The following is a 12,871-nucleotide window of genomic DNA, read 5'->3' on the forward strand; positions in this document are numbered from 1 at the left end:
ACACAGGTACTGAACTGGGAACAAAAAAAATCAACGCGTTGAACCCTGAGTTAAACCTTTGCTTAGGGGGGGCCAAAAGAACGTTACTCCTGTGTTATCTAAGCTGTTCATTCGGAGGTTCTCGGAAAAAAAAAAGCCTCCTTTTATGGCGTTTGTCACCCTTCACTTACTAAAGAGTGTACGCCTGATGTTTATCTGAGTGATATCTCTGTCGCGCTTAGCCAGTCATCTGGTTCAGACACCGACAGGAGCACGTTTCCTTAAGTCAGAGACCCGTGGACTCTACAGGAGAACTACATTACCCAGCGGGCCTCACGCCTTTCGCAGGAAGGACGTCTGCGCACTAAGATACTCAGTTCCAAGTTTGGAGCTTTTAGCTGCCAGCCCTGGCCCATCATGTAGCTGCAGCACAGCCTTCCCTAACGTTGCAACTGGGAGAAAAATCACTTTCCAGACTGTTTTGCAAGGTGTGCAATTCCATCTTGACTCCCTGAAAGTCCATCTGCTGCATCGGTCAAGAGAAACTCCACTTGCATGAAGATTGCACGCCTGCAGCTTGCATCTTTGTTGCAAAACTAGCTACAGAAGAGAAGCAAGGCAAAGTCTTTTGTGCTCCCCTCCCCCATCAGAGGAAAGGGGAAAATGTCTCAGTCGAAAGGTAAGAGCCTGTTTGCATTAGTTGCAAAAAAATGCAAAGGCTTATGCATGCATTCACGAATGCATGGATGCAATTTTCGCCCGGCGATTGCATTTTTAAGTTTGAGGTTTTCCACAGCTCAGTTGCATTTCCTGTTTAGTGTGTGTCTTTTTTTTTTTGCAGACACAGAGAGTTCCTGTAAGGCAGGGCTTGCAGTTCAGCTGTGCATTGACATTATTTGCATTCTTCTGCTAGGATTACCGAGCCTTTTTGCCTTTTGCACAGTCAGGAGAGATATAGCAGGTTGGTAGCGTCTAAATGTGCAATGCTTTATATAATAGTACATTTCTTCAGTATGCACGCACATTCAAAGTAATCTTGTGTGCAACAGGAATCCAAACTTTCGAAAAGTCGCGAGGTGAAGATGAAAGGTAAAACTCGACTTAAACTACTAGAAAATTTATACGATCTTCTATTTTTTTGAGGGAATGAACAACTGCGGTGCCAGGATTCAGCCTAAATTGGTATTGATTTCGCTTTGGACATTAGGCAACTTTTGATTTTTAAGGGAAGTAAAGGTGAAGTGTGGGGAGCAGTGTATTATTAAAAAAAAAAAAAAAAAAAAGTAGGCAAGTCTTGCTCTTCCGAGATTTTACACAGTGTATCAGTGGCTTGCAGTGGTGAAGACCTAAATGTGTTTGGCCATTTGGAAGATGCTTATGCGCCTAGGGGAGATTTTAGGGGTTAACTGCGTTTTAAAGCATTGCATCAACGTGAGATGACTGCACTGTCTCACTGGCAAATGCAGGGAACTCTTAAGTGTGTAACTGCTTGTATATTTGGGCATATTAAGTTCTCTTAACAGATCAGAAGTTCAGGGCTATGGTTGCCTTTTTTCGTTTTATTTCTCAAATTTATTTCATTAAAATATTTTTGTAAGGTTGTATTTTGCAGACTTACTGATGTTCTGTGGAGAGAATTAAAAAAAAAAAAGTCCTGGCTGGCACTGTTGTAGAGCTGAAGGTGTGCTTAGGTGCTTTTTAATGAATTGTTTTGGTAGCAATCTTCCTTACCATAGAGAAATCAGATGACATCTGAGAAATGTCCCAAAATGAAGAGGTGCTCTAGGCTACCCGGGGGCACCACTGGAGCATGATCTGGTGACATTAAGGTATTTAATAAGCTTTTTACCACACTTTTGTTTGGAGTTGCGATACCATTTAATTCTACCTGATGAATGTGATGTGTCTGATCCCATGAAAAGAGGGGCTGGTCGTCAGAGTTTAAAGTAAGTTGTTGTTGTTTGTTTTTTGTGCAATAGGAAAGTGGAGGATGAAATAGTTTAACTATTTCAGACAGGTATGGATGAATCTAGACATTGGCATTTTTTTTTTAAAGGTGTGGATATTCCTTTGCTGGTGAAAACTCAAACTCTTGTAATTGAGCAGAGAAATAAGAGTTTACAAGAGTCAGTCCGCGCTATAGCATGCTAAAGAGACAGCGTCTAGTTACTTTTTGGTAAACATTCATTCATTCAATTCAGCTTAGTATGTATGTATGTTTGATATACATGCTTATGTCTGTGTACATGCATACTTATGTATGTACATGCACATGTATATTTGCATCTATGTCTATGTACATAGATTTTGGGGGTACACAAGACTATTTAAAATGAAGCTTTTTTCTTTGAGAATTACCATCTGGTTTGAGAAAGCGAGAATGTGAGGAAATTTTTGTGACACAGATTACAGGCCAGATTGAGCTAGGGAGATGGCTCGGTGGGTAAAAGTGTCTACAGCCAAGCCTGACTACCTTAATTCCATCCTCCAAACTCACATGGTAGACGGTAACTCCTACATGCTGTCCTTTGACCTCCACGAGTGCACCATGCACACCCCATACACACAGAGCCAATAAATGAGAATATTATAATAATTAAAAAAAATTAAACAGCCCAGCTACTGAAGAGAAATGGAGCCACAAGGTTAGAGGCAATATTGATTCATATTTGTGGAGTTGTCAGGAAGTGGCACAAAGAAGGTTATATGTACTGCAATTCCCCTCCATGCCCCCCCCCCAACACACACACCCCATTTTGGACCTGTGCTCTAAATTAACTTCCTTTCTGCATCGTTTTTGGTCCTACTATAAGTGAGATAAACCACGTTCTCAGCAGGTCATGTCTTTTACTTTGGAGGCTAACAGGGGTGTAATTGTGAGGCACTTTTCCAATCTTGAGCATGGGTCAGAGACTGGTGGTCCTTCAAGTCAGTTTCCATTTATGCAGATGAGCTTTCTCAACCAGATCTTGCTTGCGAACACTATCTGGTATGAACATGGGGTTTTTGTCCAAAAAGAAAATTACTGGCGGAGAGAAATGGGCAATCGTTTTAGAAATGGCCAAAGAGTCTTGGCCTGGCCTTTTTATGTGGACTTGGCCTAGCTCAGCAAGGCTCTCCTCCAATGGCCAAAAGCACTTTTTTCTTCTTCTTCTTCTTTTTGATTCCAAACTTCTTTCTAATACTCTAGCCAAATGAAATGAGAGGAAAAGGGAGAGGTGGGTACAATCTCACAGTACTGAAGAATTTAACAACATGTTCAATTCACGAACCTTTATGAACTTTTTAGATCACTATAATTCGGTTTTACAGACCTCTAATTTAAGGCATAGCAGAGGTAAAGAATTACAGACTGCCCAGGAGCTGGAAGGACTGGCCTCCTTTTCCCCCACTAGCCTTACCAACACTGAGATTCCGAGAAAGACTTTTCTTAAAAAGAGATTCTGTTTTCCACAGTTGTGAGTTTAGGTGGTGTGTTTCTCGGCTTGTTTGTATTAGCTGTCTGGGGTTGAGCTGACATTTTTCAAATGTTAAAGCGGTAGTGTGCCTTTTGAGGAAATCTGAAATGTACGTTAACAGGAAGGGTACCAGAGAGTGCAGGAATTCCTGCACATTACAGGAAGGCAAGTCACAGGAAAAATGTGTCATCTACACTGCCCAGGAGAGAAAACTATTGTGATCAGCCAGAATGCTCTTCTGAGGGAGGGAGGAAGGGAGGACTAGCATCTCCTGGTTTACCTGAAAGTACATAAATTTGACCCTTTTTAGAAGTCAGTTTTTCTTGCTTCTTCTTCTGTTCACCTTGAAAAAACAATATGAGCTTATTTTAGTTGAATGTAGTCATAAGTAAGTCATGTAGGAAATGCTTACAAGGCACACTTCAGAAGGGGACAGGAAAATGGCAGGGCAGATCTCACCCTACTGAGCTAATCTCTGCTTTTGTAACTCACTCCAGCCTAGGGAAGCAGATCTGTACATTTCTCATTCAGTGCACATGCCTTTGTTGGGTTCTATCAGACAGACTTGTCACGCTTAGCCTGTAATCTGAGCCAGTGTGTTTTATAACTCTGTCGGTCTCAGGACACCCAGTCAGAATAGGCACTGTGGGCCTCCTGTTTGCTTTGTGTTGGTGTTGCTTTCCAATCTTTCTAGCATGGTGTGTGTTAGCTACATGGGATGTACGTGTGTGTGTGTGTGTGTGTGTGTGTGTGTGTATGTCTCTGTGTGTGTCTATGTATGTATGTGTGTGTCTCTGTGTGTGTGTGTGTGTGTGTGTGTGTATGTATGTGTGTCTGTGTGTGTGTTGGTGATGCAGCTTCTCCTGGACACAATGGTTGGGATCCTTTCATTTCTTACAGATTAATACCATTTTTAAAACAATCTCCCCATCTGTTAAAACCTAAAAAAATCTACAAGGGGTATTTTTAAAACTTTAAAATGCTTATGAATAGTACTTCTTTATAAGAATATTCAATAGAAAAGAAAAACAAAAATGACTAATTACTGCAGAGTACATTGTGACACATAATCTTTAGGCTTTTGGTCTGCGCGTATGTATATAAAAAATGCAAGATATGTGTGTACCACTAGTGTCTATTGGGCTATTTTTTATTCCACTTACCGATGTTATGAAGTGTGTCTGAATCAATGTATTTGTACTTTTGCAATATCCAGTTCCATTGCATTTGCTTTAATAGAATTTCAATACCTGTTTACTTCAGTATTATGCATATTGCCATGTAGTCTCCAGCATACGATGGCAAAAGACTAAATTCCAGGAAGTCAACCAAAGATTGTGAATATCTACTTCTCTCTCACCCCCAGTATTTTCTCTAGATTTCAAAACTTGGCTTTGGTTGCCATTATTATATAAACATTTAAACTAAAGGGAGGTTCGCAATAAGAATATACAACTTTAGCCAACTTTGGTGGTGCGTGTATTTAATCCTGGAACAAGGGAGACAGAGGCAGGTGGGTCTCTGTGAGTTCAAGGACATCCTGGTCAATGTAGTGAGTTCTAGGCCAGCCAGGCTACATAGTGAGACCCTGTCTGAAAAGATCACACACACACACACACACACACACACACACACACTCTTCATCTCAAACTACTCAGAGATAATTACTGTTCACTTTTGATGACTGTCTTTGTAAACACCGTCCTACATGTGTTATTTTACTGTATAGGATATTTTCCTTAAACTCTCTCGTGACTCTTGGCTGTCTTCCAATATTAATACACATACAGTGGCCTCATTCTTTGTCACAGTTGTACGTTTTAACTTGTAAGAACATGACCAGATACTCAGGCTTCCATGCACTTTTCACACAGTTGCCATTTTATTTGCAGTTATAAACCACATTGCGGGGACCTCCCTTGGACATAGATTATTGTGCATTAGCCCAGTTCTTTCTTTCTTCATGTACGTGTGTATGTGTGTGTGTGTGTGTCTCTCTCTCTGTGTGTGTCTATGTATGTATGTGTGTGTCTATGTGTGTGTGTGTATGTGTATGTATGTGTGTCTGTGTGTGTATGTGTGTCTGTGTGTGTGTGTGTTGGTGATGCAGCTTCTCTTGGACACAATGGTTGGGATTGTGTCAGACAATATATTTTGATGCTACTCTTTTCCTTCCCCCACCTCCTCCCAGATTCTCCTGCCCTGCCTACCATCCAATTTCATGTTCTTTTTCTCTCTGAAAACAATAGCAGAAACACAACAATGTCAAGACCAACAAACTACAAAAGTATCAATAAAACAAAAAAATACAGTTACAAAACAAGATGAAAAGAAGTATACACACACACACACACACACACACACACACACATCTATGGTGTCTGTTTTTTTTCTGGCCAACTACTTTTGGGCATGGGGCCTGCCCTACTGCATGGTTGATATACCCACATGTCCAATTATTTCTCTAGGTTTATTCCTAGAATCAGAAGTCCTGGGTTGGGGGCATGAGGCTAAGTTGTTCTCTATAGAGTTGGAACTTTCTTATTTTCTCCAGTGATATTTGGGAGTTTCTTTCCTTTCAAGCTTTATGATGAATATTGCCTGTCACTCTCCAGAAAGATCATATTTTTTCCTTCTCTTGAGTATAATTTGAAAAAAACCTTTGCCAATATGGTAAAAGGTATTTATATTTGATTCTTACTTATATTTTTTTGAAGTAATAGATTGAAAATGTTCACTTATCTTGACATTCCTGTTTCATTTGTTTCTTTTTCCCCTCATAAAATGTATCTTTAAAATTTCCACTTAATAATAAAATTGTTTTTAAAGTTAGGCTAAAAAAGCCTAAGACTGTAGAGGTTAGATAATAACGGGTTCTGTACAACTAAACAATTTCATTCCTTGATGATTTCCAATTTTATTTTTGACAAAAATGTCTTATGTACATATCACATATTTTATAATGTAAACTCACATAAAATAATGAGGAAATTATAATGATCTGCTTTGAATTCCAGACTGAGAAATAACCTATTTCTGGGCGTGTCTGGAGCTTTAATTACCTCCACAGTGAAAAGTAGCTTTTCTTTAGTTTTGTAAGTAATTTTTGTGTAGTACCTGGTTGTTTTGTGGCCCTTGATAGAATATAATAAATTGTTTCAGTTTTAATTACAGGGCTAATTCCAAGGAACAGTTAATTTAAATTTACGTCGTTAAAACAATTAAGGCTACAGTTAACGTTGTTTGACCTCACAAGTTGTGCACCAGGCAGGTGTGATGTGTTCTTAGCTCACCCTCTGTGAGCCTCCTTCTGCATCTGGGTCTGCTGCCACCTGATGAGATTTAAGAATTGGAAAGGAGCTTCCAGCCCAGGTTGGTCCTTCTGCAAATGAGCAGAGCGAGGGCCTTAGAATCAGTGTGTTGCTTGTAGACGCTACAGCCACAGGTAAACGTGACTCTACTGATTCGCTGTGCAAATTTCTTCCACCGAGGTACGCATCAATCCTGATAGTCCCCGTTTATGCTCCTCCCCGCTTGCTGAGAATTTAGTGTGTTTCACAGTTTTCATTTTATTTGCTTTGTGGGGAGCAGACTGGCAAGGGGGTGGGAGTGATGACACAGTCATCAGAGCTCCTTATTCTCTGCCCAAGAAATGGTGGTCCATGAATCATGGTGGTAGGATTTCTTCCTACCTCTCTGCCAAAAGACATCCTGCACATGCTCTCGCTCTGATTGCCAGTTGCCTGCAGAGTACAGCTATGAGTTTGCAGGTCTGTAATTACTGTTTGCCTTTTAAGGGCTATCACCTTTGAAAGATCTTGCAGGGTAGGTTAACTGCACGTATGTCTTTGCTTCTGGTGCTCTTTCAGTGTTCTGTTGTGTTTGTTATAATCGATAATCGATGCTCAGTAAATACATTCTGAAATTACTTTTCATCAGTAAGGACAGGTGTCGCTTCACGCCCGCCCCTCCCAAAAAAAGGTTTGGCATAACTAAACTAGAAACACAGTTGCCTTTACTTTTCCTTGTTTGCATTCAAAGTCTCATTATCTCACTGCTTGATCATTGGAAGTTGCAAAATTAGCATAAAGATAGGGGCTGAAGAAATGTCATTCTTTCTACAGAGCCCTTTAAGTGTGTTTAAAGGTGGCAGGGTCCCCTTTACCAGCTTCTTGTTTTCCGGTTTCGCTGAGGGGCTGGCGCAATGGCTCAGTGTTTAAGAGTGCTTAGTCTGGAATGACGAGGACTTCAAATCCCCAGCACCCATATATACAACTGTGCAGGAGTGCCTGTGCCCCTAGTATTATTGGTGGGTGGAGACAGGTGAATTCCCAGAGCTCCATGGCCAGCGAGCAAAGCTGAAATGGCTGCCTTCTGGTCCAGTGAGAGACCTTGTCTCAGGCAATAAGGTGAAGAGTAAGGGATAAACCTGTCCTCTTCCTTTGAGTACATGCCTGTGTGGACTTGGAGTATCTGCACACTTACGAACATGTCTCACTCTTTTGTATAGTGTACACACACAGACACACACACACACACACACACACACTGCACGTATGCACAAACAAAACAAGAGAGAGAAATAATATGCTGACAGTGTTGCACAGTGGTGGAGAAGGTGCTTCGTATGTGGCCAAGATGTATGGTCCAAAGGAGCGTAGTGGGTAGGAGGGAAGTGAATGCCTCCATGTGCCACTCTGCTTTCAGTTTCTAAGTCTATGGAGCCTTTGAGGGTTATTAGCGGCAATAGAGAAAATGCTAACAGTAGGCTTCCCTCTAATAAAACAGACCTGCAAGCTTAGCTACTCAGTACTTGGTTCTCCACTTCCTCCTTGACGACCATGCTGCCATTGGCTACCCTGCCTGCCTGGATGCTGTTTCCCCGGATGATCTTCTCTCCCTAAACTTGTCCATGCAGTCTGCTGTGTAGACAAGAGGCCCACTCTTTCTATTTTGAGAGGAGGAGATTCGGCAAAGTCGGTCACAGTTTCTCGGGACTTGGTTCGCTGTGCTCTGAATCAAGTGTTAAATAGGCATTTGCAAGATTCCCGTGCCATTTGTTTTACTTTCTAGTATGTACCTCTTCCCTCCATAAGCTCCTTGGGCTCAGTCTTAGGTGTGGCTCCCAAATGCTGTCACCCCTACCCCTCCATCTGCCATCATCGGTGCCAATATTTGCTACAGTTACTTTTCCTGTATAACGTTAAAAGAATATCACATAAATCTGATGGGCAGACACAAATGAATAAATTAATTATAACATACACTCCGAGCCTCCCACCCCTGCCCCACCCCGCCCCATGGACTGATGGGAAGTGGAGGCGGCAGGAGGCAAACAAAACCAACCAACCAACCAACCAACCAACCAACCAACCAAACACAACTTCCCACGTTATAAGCCAGATTCTCTGCTCAGTTTTTGGTGGTGCCAGAGTCTCATGCATGCCACGTTTACCCTGCTGAGCTATAATCCCGGTTCCAATTCATTTAGTTTTTAAGTTGACACCTAACCTTTAGAGTACAGTATAATAATTTAGTAAATATATACGAGTGGTGATCAAATTCAGGTACTTGCCATTTCTATCTCTCTATTTCTGTGTACTAAGGACCTTTAAACTCTGCATGTCTAGTTATTTTGAAATATATAATAAATTTCTTTCAATTTTAACTATCCTACCTTGGGTCAGGACAATGCAAGTAAGTGTTCCTGGGCTGGAAATGAAACTCTATTGGTAGAGTGTTTGCTTAGCATGCACAGAGTCCTGAGGTGATCCCCCAGCATCGCATAAAGTAGCAGCTGTGGTGCACACCTGTAATTCCATCACTTAGGAGGTGGAGGTGGGTGGATCTGAAGTTCAACGTCATCCTTGGCTACAAAGCAAGTTGGAGACTCAGCATCATCCTTGGCTACAAAGCAAGTTGGAGACTAGCCTTGGCTGGATGAAACCCTATTTTGAACATGGATAGATAGATGGATAGATGGATAGATAGATAGATAGATAGATAGATAGATAGATAGATAGATAGATGATAGATAGATAAGAAACCAACATCATAATGGAGGAGGAAGAGAAGGGATTGCTTGTATTTTTACTATATTTTGGTTCCTATTACCAGTTTTCAACAATTGCAAATAACCACGAAATGGCATTTCAGGATCAGTGAAGGATACATAGTATTCAAAGTCAGTGTCCACAAGTAAAGTTACATTGTAGCACAGCTAGGGTCATTTAGTTTCTGGGTAGTTCCAACAAATTCTGTGTCCCACAAAGAAGAAAGTATTTATCGTTTGCCCTTTTCTGAAAAACGTTTACTCCAACTTTACTCAAGTGAGGGGAGTCAGTGGGGTCTTGCTATGACAGGGCTCCCAAGTTGACTTCCTGTTTGAGTTAATGGGAGTTAATTGGATCACCACTGGCCTGCAATTCCTCTGCCAACCTCTTGGGTCCAGCCCACAGGAAATACTTGTGTGCTTGTTTCTCCTAGCTATGAGGATTTAGGTCATGGCTGTTTTCCGTCCAAACCAGCCACTCTTCTCCTTTAGGCCACCTAGGGGTCCTTTCGCCGACTCCGTGCGTTTCCTGTTGGCTTTGCAGTTGCCTGTTCGTTTTCTTCCCCACATTCTGAGTCCTTTCTTCGATCCCATGGTTTGTTTAGAAAGTGCGTTCAAAGCTACCCTCATGCTACCGCCGCCGTTGTCTGGCTCTGTTGATTGTCATCAGGACCTGGCCCCGAGGCTCCATGGGTTCCTTTTGTGAAGGCGAGCGCCTTCTTCCATGCTTGAGCTTCCTCATGCTTCACTGAGAGGTTTCTGGTCCTCATCTGAAAAATGGAATGTTTTCTTCCGGTTATCCCTAGCCCCGTGTCTTGGTTAACGGCAGCTTCTTGGGTGTGGTGTGAATGTGCCTTTGTTCATAGATTTACTCAAGTCATATGCGCTGTGCATATTTAAGAAGGATGGTTCTCGTAAAGGTTCTGAATGTGAAAGGTACAGGAGGACAGAGCCGTTTTTGTTTGTTTGTTTGTTTTTTTGTTTTTTGTTTTTGTTTTTTTTTTTTTTTTTTGCAGGCTGGGACCAGGGTTTTTGAATCCTAGGTTGATTGACTCCAAGTAAAGAAGGTGTTAGTTCCCGGGAGTCCAGAGGAGGGCGCTGCTGTGAGTTCTCTCTGTTTCAGACGTGTATCGTGATGCCTGTGAATTATATCAATGCTCTTGCTTGCTCAGTGAGGTGATAGCCCATTTTGTGGATGGGCAAACTGAGGCCAGAAAGCTTAGGAACTTAATTGCCAGTTAGACTGACAGCAGCAGAGCAGAGGTTTTAGTCAAGGTCAATCCGAGTCCAGAACCCGGGCTCATATCTGTTCCATGTTAGCGGCTCCTCCAAAATTCAATGTATGAAACCCTTTGCATGAAAGAAATGATTGTAGATGGAAAAATCTGCTCAGAGTCCATAGGGGCTCAGATAGATTTGGGCATTGCAGGGCCCAGTATGATAATTAAGCGGGAGGGGTGACCTGTGTCTAGGGTTTTACGAGTTCCGTTTAATATGTCCCTTTAAGTGTCTGTTAAGCGGGCCATGCCGATCTGAATCATTTCCGACTCCACAGGTTGAGTTCCTAGCATACCCTTCCATTTGGTTGAAGGCGGCTGATTACAGTTGCTCTGGCTGGCAGACATGGATGAGCGTCTCCTGGAAGTTTTTGTTAAAACATTGGTGACAAATGGTTTTGCTCGCTGATTATAGGCTGTGCCGTGGGGAAAACTGGGTACACTCAAACGTCCTGCGTGTCCTTACGTGTCTAAGTGACAAGGCTTCAAACCAGGACACAGCCGTCAACCTTGGCTCTGCTTTGGCTTCACTATTTCCTGCCTTCCTGGTTATTTTTGCGTAAACATACCAAGTGTGTTTTCCCTGAAATTATGAATGAACCCGTATCTCCACTATTTTCCTCTTGTACTGCATAGTGCGAAGAAACCGGAAATTACGTTTCTATAGCTGAGGAGCTAGAAGGAGTTGGGAATGGATATTTATTTATTTTTATTTAATTATTTAAGACAAACTCTGCCTATATAGCTCAAGCACTTTTTTTGTTTTGTTTTTGTTTCTGTTTTGTTTTTTCGAGACAGGGTTTCTTTGTGCAACCGCACTGGCTTTCCCGGAACTGGCTCTTTAGTTCAGGCTGGCCTCGAACTCGCGGACATCCACCTTCCTCTGCCTCCCGAGTGCTGGGATTAAAGGCGTGCCCTGCCCCTCAAGCTGCTTTTGAGCTAGCTATGTAGCTACGAACAAGCTAGTTTTGAACTACAGAGGCTCGCACTGAACTTGCAGTGATCTTCCTGCATCCACCGCCCCAAGCACTGGGATAACAGATGTGTTCCACTGTGCCCAGCTAGGACTCTCCCAGTGATTTCCTTCTAGTCTTTTCTTCTAGCCAAAGCAGAGCTGCCACAGCCATCCTTCAAACTGGAGAGAGAATGTCTAAGATATCAAGCGACTGGCTCTGTAGTCTCCTATTCTCTCACCTCTAAACACACATGAGATAGGATGACTTAGGCAGGCTCATAAAAACCAACGAATATACAGAAACAGCTTTTTTCTGGAGGTATTTGATAGGCTTCCTTTTTCATTTATCCCCTTCTATCCTCCACGCCCACTTTGCCATTTGGTAAAAAAGGCAAACCCCACAACAATCCCCCAGACTCTGGGCGTTATCTAAAGAGGAGTCTTGGGTAGTGGATTTGCTTGGAGTGGTTCGACATAATGTGTTTTTTGAAGAGTTGTTAAGTTTAAGACATCGTGCTGGTGGGAGAGGTGTGGGTGTGTGAGTGCGGGCGCTGGAGAGATGGCTCAGCAGTTAGGAGCACTTGCTGCTCTTGCTGAGGACCCAGGTTCAGTTCCCAGCACCCACATGGTGACTTACTATCATCCCCAGCTCCTGCTCTAGTGTCTCTCATGGCCTCTTCTGGCTTCCGTTGGCACCAGGCACGAACTTGGTGCCCTGGCATCCGTGCAGGCAAAACACTGTACATATACCATACAAATGAATAAATCTTAAACCATGCTGGGGAGGCTGGGAGTGGAGGGAATACATTTGACTCTACTCTTCCTATTATTTATTAGGAAGGCTTGAGAAAATCTACTTTAACCCCAAGCTGCAGAGTCCTGCCCTTCTCAGCAGGGAGACTGACACTAATTCATGGGGCCCTTAGGGAGATTAAACAGGGCTGTGCATACAGAATGCTTTGTTCTGTGCCGGTCCATCTGTGTTCGAGGCACTTCTCTGTAATCATCTCTCCATAGTCAACGCTGTTCCACTCTTCTTACCCTTTCAGTCCTTCAAGGCCTTCTCGTGTAGGAGGAGGTAAACGTGTTCACACTTTTGTGTAGTGCTGGGGAGCCTTGTGGGTAGATAACCAGGAAACAGGCGAGTCTT

The 12,871-nt window shown here is 42.5% G+C and overlaps 1 protein-coding gene across 3 annotated transcripts in view; it reads left to right on the forward strand.

The window, feature by feature from the left end:
- Positions 1–357: 357 nt before the first annotated feature.
- Map2k6 (mitogen-activated protein kinase kinase 6) overlaps positions 358–12,871 on the forward strand; it is a 121,271-nt gene continuing 108,757 nt past the window's right edge. The window contains exon 1 of one of the 3 annotated variants that reach the window (XM_051158967.1): positions 358–658. In XM_051158967.1, the coding sequence (XP_051014924.1) occupies positions 643–658 (16 nt within the window). In that variant the 5' untranslated portion in view covers positions 358–642. Of the gene's footprint in view, positions 659–774; positions 941–970; positions 1,069–12,871 lie in introns of those variants that run through there. The other 2 variants (XM_051158966.1, XM_051158968.1) reach the window with 2 other exon arrangements.

Source organism: Acomys russatus, chromosome 16 (genome assembly GCF_903995435.1).
Source record: "Acomys russatus chromosome 16, mAcoRus1.1, whole genome shotgun sequence".
Taxonomy (NCBI): Eukaryota; Metazoa; Chordata; class Mammalia; order Rodentia; family Muridae; genus Acomys; species Acomys russatus.